The 18,998-nt window shown below is 43.5% G+C and overlaps 1 protein-coding gene across 1 annotated transcript in view; it reads left to right on the top strand.

The window, feature by feature from the left end:
- The window catches only part of LOC310637966 (flavin-containing monooxygenase 5-like), a 60,518-nt gene extending 41,520 nt beyond the window's left edge, over nucleotides 1-18,998 (top strand). The window contains exons 6-9 of the mRNA XM_083358602.1: nucleotides 2,103-2,302; nucleotides 4,560-4,912; nucleotides 5,447-5,519; nucleotides 18,371-18,998. Of these exons, the coding sequence (XP_083214728.1) occupies nucleotides 2,103-2,302; nucleotides 4,560-4,912; nucleotides 5,447-5,519; nucleotides 18,371-18,716 (972 nt within the window). The 3' untranslated portion in view covers nucleotides 18,717-18,998. The remainder of the gene's footprint in view (nucleotides 1-2,102; nucleotides 2,303-4,559; nucleotides 4,913-5,446; nucleotides 5,520-18,370) is intronic.

Below are 18,998 nucleotides of genomic sequence, written 5' to 3'. Positions count from 1 at the left end.
GCAGCTGATGTGGCAATCATCAGACATAACTAGCAAAGAGACAGAAAAACAATAAAAGTAACCCAAACTTGCATTAACTTCAATTAGATCATCTTTGTATTCTTGATTAGAATTAAATATTGTAAAACTGAAAATAAAACAGGAAAAGTATTGGAAATCATTTCTACAACAATTTATCCAGGGTCAAAGAATACTCTCTTTTCCATCTCTACCGTGTTTCCCCCCAAAATATGACCTATTCTGAAAATAAGCCCTAGCATGGTTTTTGGGGGTGGGCCTACCCCAAAAATAAGCCCGAGCTACAGTAAGATCATCAGGCAGATGGGGGCATGGCCAGCTGACATTGCTTGTGTTAGGAGCACCTGTGTGTGTGTGTGTGTGAGGAATATTTCTTCATACCCCCTCTCACTTTCTTTTCTCCTTGAGCAATTGCAGCATGGCCAGCTGACGTTGCTTGGGTCAGGAGCACCTGTGTGTGTGTGTGTGTGTGTGTGTGTGTGTGTGTGTGTGTAATATTTCTTCATACCCCCCCTCACCTTCTTTTCTCCTTGAGCAATTGCAGCATGGCCAGCTGACGTTGCTTGGGTCAGGAGCACCTCTGTGTGTGTGTGTGTGTGTGTGTGTGTGTGTGTGTGTGTGTGTGTAATATTTCTTCATACCCCCCCTCACCTTTTTTTCTCCTTGAGCAATTGCAGCATGGCCAGCTGACGTTGCTTGGGTCAGGAGCACCTGTGTCTGTGTGTGGGGGGGGAGGAATATTTCTTCATACCCCCCCTCACCTTCTTTTCTCCTTGAGCAATTGCCGCATGGCTCTTTAAGGGACTGCAGAAGGGGCTGAAAGGGAAGAAAGCACCTCCTCAGCTGTCCGTTCTTCCCTGGATCAATTTCAGAAGCTGCTGCGCTGCTGCCTGGCTGGCCCCAAGGCTGGGCTGCTGGGCCTGCTGCAACTGCTGCTGCTCTGAGCCAATGGCACCCACACCAGGCTGCTCTTCTGCCAGGCCGATGGGCTGCGTAGGAACAACTCCTTGCACTGGCCGTGCAGCTGCTGCACGATCTGCTGCTGCCCTGCCTGACCTTGGCTCTGGTCACCACTCATGGCACCCGTGGGCAAAGCTCTTGGTGCATGCCAATCTCCACCCACACTGCCTGCTGGCCCTTCTGGTCCTGGGACACTTATCAGGTGTGGTGAGTACCAACTGGCTGCCCGTGTTGCTTCTGGCCTTCTGGGGGCTTTTCACCCTCTTGGCTGCACTGCTCTGGGCCACCCTGCCAGGCACTGGGCAAGTCGACCCAGATCTACCATACAATCTCCAGAGCACCTCCCCCACTGTCAGCCTGCCAGGGCCCCCTCGCCAGTGACTGCTGGTGGAACCACGCCATCTGCGCCTCTGCCTTTGGGCTGCTGAGCCTGGACGCTGAGCTGGAGAGCTTGCACCACCCCCACCCCCATATGCCCTTGCTTCTCCCAAGTGTTTCTTCGCTAACCTAATTTCCGGCTTCATCTCATTTCTCCATTGCATTTCTCTGCCATCACATGCAGGGAAACAAAACAAATTTGTGGGACTAAAAAAAAAAAAGTCCAGTCAGAACTTCCAACTTCTCCCCCCAAAAAATTAGATCTCACGAAGTTGGAAGGTCTGGTTGAACTTTTTTTTTTAGTCCCACAAACTTTTTTGTTTCCCTGCATGCCGCGGCCGATAAGTGTTCCAGGGGCAGCAGGGGCAGCAGGCAGGGCAGGTGGAGGCCAGGGCGCACCAAGGGGTTGGTTCGTTGTGGCTGCAGGCCAAGCAGACTGTGGGATGGAGAGGGCAAGGCTGGTGTAGCAGCGCTCCCAATCCCATCAGTCCCCGCACTCTCTGCCTCCTGTACATGAAAAAAAATAAGACCTGCCCCGATAATAAGACCCAGTGCCACTTTTGGAGGCCGAAAAAAAAAAGGCCAGCTCTTATTTTGGGGGAAACACGGTGTTCACTTTATGTACATAGGCATCTAGCAAATACTTTAATAATGATTTGGGGAATGGCAAAAAAAAATGCTAGCAAGAAAAAAAACTGTTAGTGGATTTATTAGTTTAAGATACTGTCTTTCTCTATGTTGTTCAGGTTTTCCTCAGCACTCGCCGAGGAGCATGGATATTAGGCCGTGTTGGTGACAAAGGCTATCCACTTGACACTGTATTAAGTAGTCGAGCTCATTTATTCCTGAAGCAATGTTTTCCCTTGTCCATGGTTGAACAATTTATACAGAACAAATTAAATAGCAGATTCGATCATTCTCATTATGGCTTGAAACCTAAACACAGGTATTCTACAGTAATATGCTATTTTACCTTCTTAATTCAAAAAAAAAGTGTGTCTCACATTTCTTTCAACATATAGATCAAGATGCTGTACATTGATGCCAACTAAATACCAACCAGTCCATTATTTAGCCTTAGTTAAATAGGTGGCTACAATATCTGTCATAAATTCTTGGATACTAGCTACCTCTTCTGTTTACACAGGATATGTTAGAGCTGGGAATCAGTTTTTCTTTCTTCACTACCAACCCTGAGGTTGACTTTTTCTGAGGCCAGGAATGTCCAAATAGGTATGATGCTCAGCAGCTATGGGCAAAGAATGGCTCCTTAGATTTTTGAGAAAACTTTATTTATTAGGGCGCCTATTTGCTCAATGCTTTGTCACTGAGCATGAACCCTCAATAACCCACATTCTCTGTGGTGGTGTAAAGAGTAAAGCGATATTGCTTAAGCCCAGACTAGGAGGAAAGGCTACAAAAATATCTCAGACAGGCATTTCCTCTAATGTATAAAAGAGGTGGTTTGGTATAGTGGTTAAAGCATCAGGCTGGAAACTGGGTGTCTGTGAATTCTAGTCCACCTTAAGGTAAATGCAGCTAGGTAAGTTAGGACCAGTCACTTTTTTCTCCTGTGTAGAAAGGAAGTGAGGGCAAACCGTTTTTTTTAAAGAAATCTTGCCAAGGAAAATGCAGGGACTTGTCCAGGCAGTCTCCATGGGGTAGATAGGATCGAATGGAAGAATTAAAATGTAAAAGAGAGAGGAGAGGAAGCATATTTATTAAAATAGATTTAGGCCTACATGGCAATTGTTTTTTGGTCTGGTCTACCTTGTAGGGCTGAGAAGTGCTGCTTTCAGTTTGCCTAATCCAAGTCATCAGGGCCTCAGCTACTTAACAGTTCTGGACTGGACTGCAAACCTCTGAAAGAAGCCCGGAGCTCTTGCTTGCCCTGAAATAACTGGATCCTAATATTTGGATAAATTCTCTGATAAAAACCCATCTTTTTGGAACCCAGAGTCGGAAGCAGAATTTCAGATACAGTTTTCTCATCCCTTGCAATTATTTGAAGTAGCAGCACAAAGAAGAAACCAATTCCCTTTTTTGTGCAACTCAGAATTATTGTATTCTTGCTGTCAGGGTGCAGTGGAAAATCAGCAAACAGAAATAATGTCACTGGAGGAATAGAAACCTTACATAGGTTGGAGTGGGGAGGGTGGGAAAATGTATGATGGAGGACTGGCTCTCAAGACACCAATAAGTAATTTGTGTTGTCCTTGAAGCCAAAACGCTGCATTTTCCTTAACTAGAATTTAATTGACAGGTATTAACATATCTAGTAATTATTTTAAATCTCATTTCCTGATTGAAAAAATGGATGCTGCTTTTCAGAGTACTAGTTCTGGCAGCTTTACAGTGATAGTTTTAATAACACTCAAGTTCATTTTAGCTCTCACTGATTCTAGGACTACAACTTTACACAAGTGGGTTTTTAAAGTATTTATTTAAGTTTGATATGGCTGCCTATCTTATACAATAATCCTACATGACTCACCACAAAATCAGTAAAACAATTAAAGCATTTTAAACCCTTCTCACCATGGTGCCATGATATCCCATCTTAATGATCATATGAAAATTTTATGAAAGGGACAGAATCTTTTTATAAGTGCCCAAGGTAGCATGTAAGGTGGCATATAATCTGCCTCAGGCTATTCTGTGAACAGTGTTAGCTATTTAATTTATTGAGTGGCTGCACACTCACATAATGGATGAGATCTCACCAGTATCCAGTCAGTATCTTCAATATTTAGCATACCTTTCCTATATGGCAGTACCTTGCCCTTTCATGACCTTGGTGTTTTATTTTAGTCTCTGAAGCTTTGTGTGTGCCCTTCTCAGCTTTTTTTTCTCTTAGATAAAGTTGCAAAATAAGTTATCCCTCTGTAAGTTTTGCCCAGCAACCTTTTTCAGTGACGGAATATATTGTCCCAGATAACCTAAGAGTTAAGAGAATGAGATACCAGAGATCAGTGGAATATTCAGCTGACCCATAACAAACCATGAGTAAACCCTACATAGAAAGACTTGTCCTATGGACAATATAGGTGTCCCTGTAGTAGTTCTGCTAACCTGTGCTTTGATAAGTTAGGTAGTTGTATTTTCTCTGATCACCCTTTCTAATTTTGCTTTTGGCAAGGTTTCTATTAATATTGTTCTAGCTCCTTTGCATCACTATCAACATTTTGTTTTTGCTTTTACAGCTTTCACAGCCAGCATCCAACCATGAATGATGACCTCGCAAATTGCATTATTTCAGGGAAAGTTGTCATAAAAACAAACATCACTGAGTTTACTGATACTGCTGCCATCTTTGAAGATGGCTCTAAGGAAGAGGATATAGATTGTGTTATCTTTGCTACAGGATACAGTTTCTCATTTCCTTTCCTTGAGAACTTTATGAGGGTTGTTGAAAATCAGATCTCCTTATATAAGTTTGTCTTCTCACCTCATCTGGAGAAACCCACACTAGCAATCATTGGTCTTGTGCAGCCACTGGGGGCCATCATGCCCATTGCAGAAATGCAAGCTCGCTGGGCCACACGTGTCTTTAAGGGTAAGGTCTTTCAAAGTTTGTCTGGATATTGATGTACTAATTTTGGACAGTGGATTTACACTATATTTATCTTAGTTAACTGAAATGTACTGAAATAATCCAATTGCCTGTGTTTATACAACATGCCAAATGATAAGCAACTATGCCAGCTGAATTATAACAGTCTGAACAATACATCAACTGAAATCAGATGTACTTTTAGAATGAAAATTACAAACCATGCTTAGAAATGGATACTTAGATGGTACTGGGCATTTATTTTCTGGCATTAAAATATTTATCTAATGAGAGCTGCCATTGGAGCAACCTCCTTATATGGACTATCTTCAGAAACGTTTCCATTTGACTAGCCAGGCTTAATTATGCATAGAACATCACAGAATAAAAGATGATTCCATCCATTCTTGATAGAATGATTTAATTTAGATGAAAGTGTTTCCAGAAATTCTTTATTTTCATTTCCCTTTTTTAGAAACTTTCCTTCCTTTCGGTCCATTAAAGTGTTTTCTCTTCATCTTTGCCCCACTTTTTTAGGGCTGGCTGAGCTGCCATCAACAAGCGAGATGATATCTGATATTGTTGCTAAGAAGTTTTCCATGGCAAAAAGGTATGTAATTTCAATTGTAATATGCATATTCATACTTTAAGCATAATAATTGGTAAACATATAGATTGGGTAGGTGATTGCTATGTATATATATTTGTATGTATGTGCAAAGAGGAAGACATATCTAAAACAGGATACCAGCAAATAGCCCCAAATCTATCAGGATGGAGTCAGAAAAGCTAAGGCTCAAAATAAACTAAGACTTGCAACAAAGGCCAAGAATAATAGTAACAAGTTTCTTTCAATATGTAAAGAACAAGAAAAAATTGAAGGAAGTGATCAGTCCACTAATGGAAGAAGGCAGCAAGATGGTGAATGGGTTGCAGAGAGAAAAAAATACTGCTTAATTCATTCTTTACATCTGTCTTCATGCTAAAGGAAAAAAAAAACCAATCTAACCTATCAACAGCAGCACCAGGGAAGACAGAACCGGAGTGCAAGTCAATATAGGCATGAAAATGGTAAGAAAGTACCAATCAAATCTAAACAAATTCAAATTGCCTAGACCAGATGGATTGCATTCCAGGGTTCTGAATGAATTGGCAGATGTGATCTTGGAACCACAGTTCAAAATCTTTCAGAGCTCCTGGAGCATAGGGGAACTATAAGAGGATAGGAAAATATAAGCAGCAGATATGTGAGCAAGTAGAAACAAGCAAAGCAATTAGATGAAGCCAGCGTGGATTTGTTAAAAACAGATCGTGCCAGATAAAACTTTACCTTCTTTGACAAAGTAATTAAATTATAGATCAAGGAAATTGCAATGTCGCATGGTTGAACGGAGAGACGGACACTTGAGCTGGGTAGTATTTCTTTATTGAGTCAGAAATGAAGCTGGAGCAAAGGGGTTATCTGGCATCTCTTTATACCTGCCCAGGTGAATGGCGACCAATAGATTTAAACCTGGGCTTCCCACCAGTGCAGGTGGCCAATGGATTTAAACCCTGGCTTCCCTCCAGAGCTGACCATGCCCTGGGGCTGTCAACGACTCATTCTATTCAGGCTTTCCTGCCAAAGCGGTTATAGCCTGGAGCTGTCCAGCCCCCTGCTGTGCTGACATTTCCGTGTATGCTTTAAAGGCATACACTACAGAAATAGTGTCAATACTACTTTATACTGCACTAGTAAGACTACACTTGGAATCTGCATCCAGTTTTGATTACTGCAACAGAAAAAAGATGTTGAACTCTAGAAAGTGTGCAGAGAAGAGCAACAAAGATAATAAGGGGTCTGGAGGCTAAACCATTGAAGGAACTAGGCCAGGGGTAGGCAACCTCGGCTCTTTTATGACTCAGGAATTCTGGGAGTTGAAGTCCATGAGTCAAAAAAGAGCCGAGGTTGCCTACCCCTGAACTAGGCATATCTAGTGTAACCAAGAGAAAGACTAGAGGTGACATGATAGCAGTCTTCCAGTACTTGAGAGACTCTCACAGAGAAGAGTGGGTTGACCTATTCTCCAAAGAACCTGAGGACAGAAGAAGGAGTAATGGGTAGAAGATCATTAAAGAGAGATCCAAGCTAAAACTAAGGGGAAATTGCCTGACAGTGAGAACAATTAATCAGCTTAATGTCTTGCCTCCAAGTGAGTGTTCCTTCCTTGAAGGTTTTCATGAAGAGACTGGATAGCAATTTTTCTGAAATGGAATAAGGACTCTTGCTCAAGCAGGCAGTTAAACTAGAAAAACTCCAAGGTCTTAAAACCCTATTATTCTGTGTTCTACGTTCTTGCCTTCCATTTGTCATGCTCACCTATGATTGTCTGTTGTACATTACATTCTGTTCATTCCTTTCACTGAAAGAAAGAACTGGACTGATATTTTTTGTTTTCTGTGAATGTCTGTGTGTGCTCAAGAAGCACATTTTAAATTAAAGATGATCCTTGATATTGCCATTTTGTTTGGTGAAATAAGTTCTTTGCATTGCATGTAGGGCATAAGCATTTGTAACCAGTTGTAAGGCCCTACCTCAGCTAAGCCACCCAAGAAAGCAGAACTTTTGAGACAATGTCTGTTTGTCTCACACATATTCCATTGTCTACTTTAAGATGGCTTTCATCATTTCTGAAATTGGACCCACTAACTCCTTTTCAGGAGGGGTAGGCTCTGGGTTTTTCTTCTTTGCTCTCTTTTTTCCCTCTGCCTTGTGTGAGAGTTACTTTCAGAGCCTTTCCTTCCCAGTCTTCTTTCTTTCTGACCCTGAGTGACCATCTGGCTTGATCACCTTCTGCCAGAGGTTCCTCCACTCCCAGATCCTTGGAAGTGCTTTCCCTGGGGTCTGCTAGAAGGATATCTCTGCTCCAATTCTCCATCTTGCCCTCTTCCATTTTGCTGGTAGAAAGGGGCATGTCGCTTGCGACCCACCTCAGTGGGGCAGCTGCCTCTCTGGGCTGGGCACTATGCAGAACTTGCCTTATGTAAGGATCTACCTCAGCTAAGCCACCCAAGAAAGTAGAACTCTTGAAACAGGCATTGTCTCAAAAGGAACTTTTATTAGGGGCTAGTGACAGCAGGGAATTAAGGCAAGGTCTGAGAGAAAAACCCGCAAAGCAGCATATTAAATGCAACATTCAATAGTCCTCCCCCCCAGAGTCTCAGTGTTCATTTGAATTCCAGCCAATCCACAAGTGGCATGGTGTTTTGGTAGCTGGGCTTTTTGGTGGGTTCCTCAAGGTTTTTCTCACTTTTAATTTCTTCTGGCTTTCTCAGATAAGGGAGAGACATTCCATTCCCTGGGGGAAGGGCATCCTGCAGACAGTGTGAAGCAATCCCAAAAGCTTCCCCTTCCCAACAGAATGGCAGGTCACAAAGAAAGGCTACAGAAAAGTAGAAAATAGTCATAGGATTAAAATACATTTCTTTGGAAATCTGACATCAGTGTTTTTTTTATTTATGTATGTCAACTGTCCCATTAGTTTAGCTAGCAAAGAAAGAGTCTTGGGTCATTGTTTAACCAAGAGTAAAGTTTGCTGCAGCTTAAGTGATTATAGAAGAAAAGTGAAGACAGCTTACACACAATATTTTTGTGTGTAAAAAGCATAATTTACTTTCCCTTTCTCCCTTGGCCTGCCCATAGTTGTTATTCACTGTCCATTCACTTATGTTCCTTTTTGTTTGAAGAACAGGCTCTTCATTATGGCAGACATCCCCAGCAGATTACCTTGGGAGGCTGGCATTGTCCCAGGCTTTGAGCCTGCATTCTTAGCCTTCCTTTAACACACACACACACACACACACACACACACACACACACCTCATTACCTCCCCGCATCCCTCCCACAGTTGCTGCATGTCTGGCTATAAGCAGGAGTTGCTATGCAAGCTGATTTTCAGCCATGAAATGCTGCCTCTCCAAAAAAAATGTCTAGTCCTGAAATAGAAGAGACATACCTCATTAATAACATGCAAAACCACCACTGTACAAATTTCACTTTGGCTTGTCTGGATACTGGGATGAAAACTGTGGGTGAGTCTAGGAGCATGGACATGTGTCGCTTCCAACCATTCTGCCTCTGCTGGTGTACGTCCTTTCCATAAATAAATAAATAAATAAACCTTTATTGTCAAAGTACAACATGTGTACATTGAGATTAGCTGAGCCTCCCCCCGTGCTCTCTCCCCCCAACACACAGTGATAACAAACCCTCCATCCCACCACACTATGTGAACCAACTACACCACACACCGGCCTCCAAAGTCAATTCTGCATAAGATTATGTCCCATTTAAAAGCCTAACAGCCCACGGATAAAAGCTATTTTTCAGCCTGTTGGTACGGCTGGCTATATTCCTATATCTCCTACCGGATGGTAGGAGAGTAAAGAGATACCGTCCAGGGTGTGAGTCATCCCTGAGAATCTTCCTCACTCTTCCAAGGCAACGAGCCCTGGCGATGTCATCCAATGGTGTCAGGGAACAGCCCACAATGTCTTGTGCTGTGCTCACTACCCTCTGTAATACTTTCCTGTCCGCGGCTGTCAGACCAGCATACCAAACCACAATACCACCTGAGTTGTGTTAACTTTCCAGGTCAGATCTTCACAGAGGTAGACTCCCAGAAATTTAAAGGAGGAAACTCTCTCTACACAGTTCTCTCCGATGTAAAGTGGGGCAGGTTCCTCGTTTTTTCTCCGGAAGTCTAACACCATCTCTTTCGTCTTGCCGATGTTTAGGTGCAAGTTGTTGTTTCTACACCATATGGATAGTTTTTGTACCTCCGCCCTATATGCTGTCTCATCCCCACCTCTAATAAGACCCACCACAGTTGTATCATCTGTGAACTTGATTATCGCAGATAATACTGTAACTTCCCCCTATGAACCTGAGAGTCAAGGATGTTTTTCATCTCAAAATGTTTTTCTCCCTCTATCCAAATGTATGGGGGAAGACAGTTTAGTGTCAGGTCGCAAATGTGAACTATGAATGGGCTTCAGTAAACTACAATGGAACACTGGATGGAAGCACCTGAAATTCTTTGGTAACTTTAATTCTACTGTCACCAGATTTATGATCTGGACTATGGGAAAAGGGATCCAGCTTCTTGCAGGGTTGCCTTGATTGTGCAAAAACTTGTTGGAAAGGTACACCTTACCCCCTATTCTAAATTTCTTTTGGGGCACTCTTTTCCCCATCAGCTTGTCTTTAATACGTCTCTCTCACATTGTCCAATGCCTTGCAAATCATGGGCCAGGTATCTTGCAGTGTGTTAAAACATTTGGCTAGTGATGTGTTCAGAGTGGTTTTCTGAGGTAATTTTGTCATGGGCATGAAAGCCAAGCCTGTGTACAGTTATTATAGGCTATTTTGGTGAAAGGTAGCAATTTTACCCAGTTGTCTTGTTGGTAGTTCACATATCAGCGAAGGTACTGTTCCCAAATGGCATTGACATGTTCATAGACCCCATTCATTTATGGATGATGGAAGGAACTAAGGCTTTGGGAGGTGCCTAAGAGCTTCAGGAACTCCTGCCAGAATTTTGAAGTGAATTACACACTATGAACTGAGATTATGCATTCCAGAGTACCGTGCAACCAATACACAGTTTGGCCATAGTCCGTGTAGACGGGATCTTGGGGAAAGCCACAAAGTAGGCTTGTTCAGAGAAAAGGTCTGTAATAACCCAAATCACGATATTTTCAACACTCCCTGACAGTTGGGCAATAAAGTCCATAGACATTTCTTTCCAAGGGGCAGTAGGGCTGGACATAGCTTGTAACAGTCCTGGAGTCTTCCCTGGCTGCCTTTTGGTTAAGGCATGCACTGGACAACTGGCCACATAGTTTTCTATGTTCTTTTTCATGAATGGCTACCACAATTGTCTGCCAGCAATTCTGCCCCCAGGCAAATAGCATAGGGTGAAGTTAAAATGATTAGAATATTGAGTTCATCAAAATTGTTACGGCAGCAAGACTTTTGATAGGTCAGTATTGGAAGAAAGAGGAACTGCCGACTTTAAAGGTTTCCGACCTGGCAGAGATGGCAAAGATTTCGGCCTATTTGAAAGATCACTCGCAAGAACGCTATATTATGGAATGGAGAAAATGGATTGAGTTTATCCAGAATAAGTATAGGGTTAAGAAGTTTCATGTAGCATTTGAATAAGTCTTCTTTCTTTTTTTCTTTTCTTATTTTAGTTTTTTTATATATACTTAATATTATTAAGGTTTTTTCTATCCTATATAAGCTAGAGAGAGATGGATTTTAGAGTTTATAGTTGTTAGTATATGATTGTTTATGATTGCTTTTTATATATATACCTTGTATTTAGCTCTGGGAAGTCGGGGGGGGGAGAGGGGAGGGGGGAGAGGTAGGGGGGGGTGAAGGGAGGGGGAGGGAGGAGGGGGGAGAGGTAGGGGGGGTGAAGGGAGGGGGAGGGGGGTTTTAAAGGAAAATTGTATGTTAAAACTTTTCAATAAAAAAAAAATTGTTTGGGAGATAACTTTTGAGTGCCTCCAAATTCTTGTGGTCAGTCCATAGTTTGAAAGGGATCTTACTGCCTTCTAAAAATTGTCTCCAATTTAGGAGAGTCCAGCGGATCACATAGGCCTCTTTCTTCCAGACCGCCCAGCACCTCTCCACTTTGGAAAGCTTGTGTGAGATGTAGATGCAGAGTTGTAATTCTCCTTTTGAGTTCTTTTGAAGGAGCACTGCTCACAGGCCAATTGCCTGAATGATGAATGGCTTATCATGCTGAGGATGTTTTAAGACTGGCTTGGCTGTGAAGAGGCGTTTTAGCTTTTCAAATGCTGCTTGGCACTTTAAGGCTTGGCTTGGCTTGGGTTTGGTAACCCCTTTAGTTTTTAAAAGGTTTGTGATGGGCAGGATGATTTGAACAAAAGCAGGGATAAATTGCTAGTAAAAGTTGGTGAAACTGAGTAAATTCTGCAATTGTTTCATCGTCCAAGGTGCTTCCCAATCTAAGACTGTGCACACCTTTCTGGGATCCATCTCGATGCCATCCTGTGAGATTCGGTACCTTAGGCAATCCAATTTTGTTTTATGAAAGTCATATTTGGATAGTTTTGCATAAAGCTGGGCTTTTCTGAGCTTTTCAAGTACTGCTCTGACTAGTATCACATGTTCTTCCATCATTTCGGTGTAAATCAAAATGTCATCTAAATACACCAAAACCCCTTTGTACAAATGTTCATTCAGGACCTCATTTATCAACTGCATAAAGATAGCTGAGGCCCTTTGCAGTCCAAAAGGCATACTCAAAACTGGTAACAACCTAAAAGGAAATTAAATGCTGTTTTCCACTCGTCACCTTTCTTGCTTCTCACTTGATAATATGCCTCTTTTAAGTCCAATTTTGGCAGGGTATCCCAACGTATCTTTCATTCAGGGGAGGGGGTACACATTTTCCATGCAAATGGCATTTAATCTGCAGTAGTCCACGCACATCCTAACTGACCCATTATTTTTCTAAGGAGTATGGGGCATTACTTTGCCAGTTGAATAAAACTCATGATTGGTTTTTGTCAATGAATGCTTGGAGTTCGTCTGTTTCTCTAGGTGTCACCGAGTACAGCTTAGGTTTTGATAGCTAGCCCAGGAGACAATCTCAGCACAGTCCATGGGGCAGTGGGGGTGGGGAAGCACACCAGACTCCTTTTCACTGAACACCTTGGCCAAATCCCAATACTTGTTAGGAATGAATGGATCTGGCCCCTCCCCTGTCTGGGCTTTTCTCGCACCTCCAGCTTTCACTTTTCTAATTAGTGACTTGTGGGCACTTTTTGGCACTTTTGCACCAGTTTCCTGATCACAGGGTTTCTTCTGCATCTTCATCTGGTTTTGCTCCCAAAAAGGGTTCCACTTTTTCAACTACACAAGTCCCAGGATCAGGGTTTCAGTCATTCCTGGAGTCACAATGAGTTGAATAGTTTCTACATGGGCCCCTACCCTCATCTCCACTAGTTTGGTTAGAAATGTAGCCAGCTCCCCTCTTGCCACTGATCCAGCCAGCTGGGTGAAAGCTATTGGTCTTTTCAGTTCCCCTAGCTGCATTCCCAGTTTTTCCACCACACCAGGGTTAACTAGACATTGGGTGCATCCTGGGTCTAGCAGGGTCATCTCAGGTACCCTTTTTGTCCTGAGGAAGCTGCTATTATTTCTACCCTAGTGGTGATGGGGAAGATGGTGCCACTTACCATCAGGTTGTCTTCCCCTGTGCTGTCACTCTTTAGGGCAGCTGGGGTGTTCTTAGTCAGAGTTCCCTCCCCCTCACTGAATGATGGAATGAACTGTACAGCCTCCATTCCTTTGCAACCACTTTCTTTCAGTTTTGGTAAGCTCTTCCCTTTCCTTGGTTGGCCCTGGAGCTGGGGAGCAGTCATCAGGTGTAATGCAGGACATTCGGATGCTGTGTCCTTCTTAGCTGCAGTGGAAACACCTGATAGGGTCTTGGCGTGTTTTGCCCATCCTGGCAGGGGCTGTGCCTCCTCTTCCTCCTCTTGGGGCCACTCGCTTCTCGGGTGAATGATGATCCCAGCTCTCTTGTTCTGCATGCTCATGGAAATCCATCAAATTGATTTCCACTTCATTAGTGAGACAATACCATGCCTGTAGGGTTCACGGCATCCACTGGGATAGGCAGGTGTGGTACACCTCCTTTCTCAGCCCTTCTCAGAAATAGGAGATCAACAGGTATTCAAGCCAGTCTCCCAGGTAGCTGGCCAACTGGTGGAAGTCTTGAATGTACTCTGTTACTGGCCATTTCCCCTGCTTAATGGTCCTGATGTGGATTTCTGTGCACTGGGCTGCAGGAGAGTCTTCAAAAAGCTCTCACATGGCTCGCATAAAAGCATCAAAGTCAAGTAACTTTAGGGTGTCCTTATTGTGCGGTGACACCAGCCACTTTGAGGCATCTTCCTCCAGGTTGACAGCAATGGCATCGATGTAGGCTATATCATCTGGATATAATGTTCCATAGCACTCCATGTGGTGCCAGGCCTGGGCCAAGAAATGAGCTAAGCATTTCAGACACCCACATAATGGGCAACCAGATAAAATCCCAGAGCCGGGGCCCCACCAGCCACCTGGTTGACCTGCTGGTTGGTGAATAGCAGCAGCAGATGCGCTACAAAGGGTGTTGATAGGTCCCAGTACTGGGGCAGTGTTTCTTGGTGTTGCCAAGGTGCAACCTTCCATTCCTTTAAACTTCTCCCTCAACAGTTCCACAGCTGGGCCTGGGTTGATGGCCTGGAATTTCCACTTGGTGGGGTCATCCCATTCTGCTTCCCAGTGGAAGCCCAGTGGCTTCCCACAACCATGTTGACCTATGTGGTGGGGTCTTCAGCATCTGCTGCTTTTCCCCACCCCCCACAACCACCCTGTGCGGTGGTGTTATCCCTTTGCTCTTTCAAAGTCAGAGATTGCTATTCCAGTTTCTCAGCTTTAGTTTTCAAATGCACTCCAGCAGCTTGAATGTCTGCTTCCCCTAGGAGGGACTTATGGCTTCCAGGTCAAGGTTTTCCCCAATTTCTTCTTTTGCTCCTGATCCCTCTCTGGAGCTGACATTGTTGCTCATCCTCTCCGGTGGGGTCCAAGTAGGTTGTTTCTATGACAGCTGGCTTAATGTCAACTGTTTAGCTAGTAAAGAAAGACTCCTGGGCCATTGTTTAACCAAAAGTACATTTTAGTAAAGGTAAAGATAAAGGTTCCCCCGCACATGCGTGCTAATCATTACCAACTCTAGGGGCCGGTGCTCATCTCCGTTTCAAAGCCAAAGAGCCAGCGTTAGTCCAAGGATGTCTCCGTGGTCATGTGGCCGGCATGACTAGATGCCAAATGCTGTTACCTTCTCACCATAGTGGTCCCTATTTTTCTACTTGCATTTTTACGTGCTTTCGAACTGCTAGGTTGGCAGAAGCTGGGACGAGTAACAGGCACTCACTCTGTTACGCGGGATTCGACCTGCCAAACCGCCGACCTTCTGATCGAAAGCTCAGCGTCCTAACCCACTGAGCCACTTGCATCCCCATCAATAAAATGGTATGATCAGGCAATTTGGTATTAGTGCATTCTTTAATGGGACAAAGTTATAATTAAAAAATCATGGCACATAATTCTTTATTGGGATATACAAAGCTAAAGGGCTATTTCTTTATGATCTGCCAAGGATATTTTTTCCTTAGGATTTTCCTTGAAAAAGCTCTCCATTTTTATCATTTACAGAAACTGGTGGCTGAAATTATGTATAAGTTGCAATTGTGGTGTCGGCAGAATGCTGTTTTACTTTTGCTTTCCACTCATTTTATTTCATGGAGATTGGGAATTGTTGAGCAAGTATCTGGAAATACTCATATTTTTAAGACAGATGAAGGCAAATAAATGTATATTTAGTCCAGATAAAACCAAAGATGCTAATTGTAGAGAGTCTGAATGATCTAGAGGCCAAAGTGACAGCAGAGGTGATTGCAATTCATGTCATGTTTAGCGTTTAGTGTTTAGTGAAACATATCAATTCCACGTTAGTCGCAGAGATTGTGTGGGAATCAACTCTCATGTGGGCAATGTGCTGCTAGTCCCAAGAAATTCAGCAACAATGCCATAGCAAAGTTATTATAGCTATTATGCAAATCTGAAATCTGCAAATCTAAATTGGGTTCAGACTACATGAAAAGTAAATAACAATGAGAAAAACAGAGAGTCATAATTGTGAGCTGAGGGAGAGAAGCAGAGCTTGTTCTGGACCAAAATCTGCCAAAGCTTTGACTGATTCCCTCAATTATACATGTCAGAAAATCAAGTTATCACCATCTGAGAAAAAATATAGTGCAAATTAATATCTCCATTGCTGTCAGTCATGCCAGATTTTCTTTTCATATCTATAATGAGTTTGCTAGATCAGTTCATCATTTAAATGATTGAATGCAGCTACAGTACCATCATCACAATCTGAGGACTCACACTGAAAAAGAAAATGCAGTGAAAAATGTAAAAGAAAATGATCAAAATGGGAAGAAAATAAATTGAAATTGTTGTGTAGTGAGTTCTTCACGCAGGAAAGTAGACGAGGCAAGTGAGTTCAACAAAGCTCATGGTTTATTGCTTGCAGGATCTGAATTGAGAATTGGGCTGCAGCTTGCAGCAATTTATAGCCTGGCCCCTAGGCGGCAGCCAATAGGTTTAAAGCAACCCATTGCCACCTAGGGACAGCCAATAGCAGCACTGGAAACCTGGAGTCTGGGTTGCTGGAGAGCCGTTAGCTGCTCCAGCTTACCATGTGGTGCTACAATTGAGCCCAATACATAACACCCCTCCCCTCTTAGATCAGACAACATCATAGCAATAACTGGCAAACAGTACAAGTTACAAGACTTAACATCACAGCAACTTTTGTAAAACAATACAAGTTACATTATAGCATCAGTTAGCCCGAATGAATAGACTTCCATTATAACACACGAGACAGTTAACATCATAGCTCCAATACTGTTTCAGTACAGTGACAAGTTACAGTACAGGCAACATTATAGTTCCTTTATTTTACAACATAATCAGTTAGATAAGAAGGAGGCTTGCGTGCCCTTGTGGAACGCCTTGGGGTTCCAGTCACTTTCTGGTCTACCAACTTACCCATCGGTCCAGGTAGACCAAACCTGCCTCTACCATGAGGACTATGTAAACGATGTCGGCTCAAAGGAGTGACCAGGAACAGATCGAGGCCTGGGGGGAAGCATCTTCACCACCCCTCCTGGAGGGCTGGATCTATCCGGATGGCTGGGAGAAGACAACCCACCAAGGTGGTCCCTTTGAGTCAGGAAAAAGGAGGAATGGGAAGAGAATCCCATGGGGTTGACATTCACCCATAGGGGCCATAGCAGCCACAGGTGAGACACCAGCCAGAACTGAAGGAACTAGAGGAAAAAACCTAGTGCAGGTGAGCCAGAATAAGAAGACTAGTGGTGCAGCAAGCCACAAAGTTCCTGGGGGTGGGGGTGGTTGGTAATCTCAAAGCTTGAGAAGGGCAGCACATCCCACTAAGCAGCCAACTCTAGCCATGGCAAGCAGGGGGCCAACGACTTCTGCCACCACAATGGCAGCAGTCAGCCCCTCGGCAACTGTAACCACCCCAGTGCCTGGCCCTGCAGCCCAGCTTGCATCAGTTGCAGGAGCAATGCCAGCAAGGTGGAGAAGATGCAAAACACCAGCCCTGGGAGAAAAGTTCAACAGAGACCCCAAGCAATTGGGGTTCTTCCTGACACAAGTTTGGACATACAAGCAATCATATGGTCCAAAAATAGCCACTAAAGGGGTTAAGGAGTAGTGCATGACCATTAGAGGGGGCTGCAGCTGAATGGATGGTCACCCTCCACAACAATGATGCCCCAGAGCTGAGAAACTTCAACCGTCTCATGGCTGCACTTCAGAAGCTCTTCGAAGACCCTCTAGCCCAGTGACAGCAAACCTTTTAGAGACCGAGTGCCCAAACTGCAACCCCAAACCCACTTATGTATTGTCGGGTGCCGGGTGGGTGTGGCCCATTGGGTGGGCGTGGCCCATTGGGTGGGTGTGGCCCATTGGGTGGGCGTGGCTGTGGTGGTAACGGCAGACTGGGTGGGACTAAAAAGTTCAATCTATCAATTCCAACTTTGTGAGATCTTTTTTTCCCCCGCGAGAAGTATGATTGAACCTTTTTTTTTTTGCACACGGTAGCGGAGGCCTCAAGCGAAAAGGTTTTATAAAACCCAGCTGAAGGCCTAGGACTGGGGCGACGGCACGTGTGCCCACAGAGAAGGCTCTGCATGCCACCTGTGGCACGCGTGCCATAGCTTTGCCACCAAGGCCCTAGCCAATCACAAAGCCAGAGATCACATAAAAACCATCAGCCAAGGGTGCAGCCAAGGGATGGGTGGTCCTTGAAAACAGATTGAAATGGGATTTCACTTCAGGAAATACTGAAAATCATGGTTATGAAAACCTTTTGCTAGCTTAGGTGCTCCTTGTAAGGTTTGTATTTTCTGATTACATTATTATCTAAAGTAACTATGCTATGCAGCTCTGATAAAACTAGGCTCCCTTCCCCTTCATCTGTCTCACATTCAGAACAGCTCTTAATGTCTAGGCCAGGCACCTTCTAGGTATCTTCTTCCTTGCAATACCTGTCTTCTGGAACATCTGCCCTAAGGTACATCTGCCCCCACTCCCATGTTTAAAAGAGCCTTGAAAACCTGTCTCTTTCTCCAAACCTTGGGTTTTCTGTGCTGTACTGTTTTTCATTGGTTGTTCTTTCTTCTGATGTTTGGGCTTTTTAGACTGTATTTTGTCGTTGTATTTACTATAAGTCATCCAATCATCGTAGAGCTGGGCTGCTTTGTTAATCATTCGTCCACTTGCTTGTCTTTTTCAGGTATGTGAAAAGTCAACGCCACACCATCCAGGTGGACTACATAGACTATATGGATGAACTGGCTTCTCTGATTGGGATCAAGCCCAATGTGTGGTCCCGGTTTATCACAGATCCTAAGCTGGCCCGGGAGCTTTTTTTTGGGCCATGTACTCCATATCAATATCGCTTGCAAGGACCAGGAAAATGGGAGGGAGCCAGGAAAGCTATCCTGACCCAGCATGAACGGATTTTGAAACCCTTGAGAACCAGGCCAGTTACCCAATCAGACAACAATGCCTCAGTGCCCATTTTGTTTAAGTTGGTTGGCCTTCTTGTTCTGTTTGCTGCAATTTGGGCTTATTTTTAAGTCCACAAAAGTCCTATCCTCCTAATCCAATCCCAATCTACATAGATACTGGCATTATGACTTCATCCTTGTGCCTTTAATAACTTACCTATTAAGTTTGCACATATAAACAGGTAGACTTTATTTTTTGAAAAGAAGCAAAATTTTACTATGTTATGTGTATGCTTTGCCCGCAAATGATTGTTAACATTTCTTGTTAGGGAACAGTTTTGTGTTATTCATTTTGATTGTACTTTTATTGGTCAATGATCAAAATAAAGTTCTGTCTATCGTATATTTCTG

This window comes from Vipera ursinii, assembly GCF_947247035.1.
Source record: "Vipera ursinii genome assembly, chromosome: 3".
Lineage (NCBI taxonomy): Eukaryota > Metazoa > Chordata > Lepidosauria > Squamata > Viperidae > Vipera > Vipera ursinii.
The sequence above is the reverse complement of the archived record's forward strand: the minus strand, read 5'-3'. Positions and strand labels throughout refer to the sequence as shown.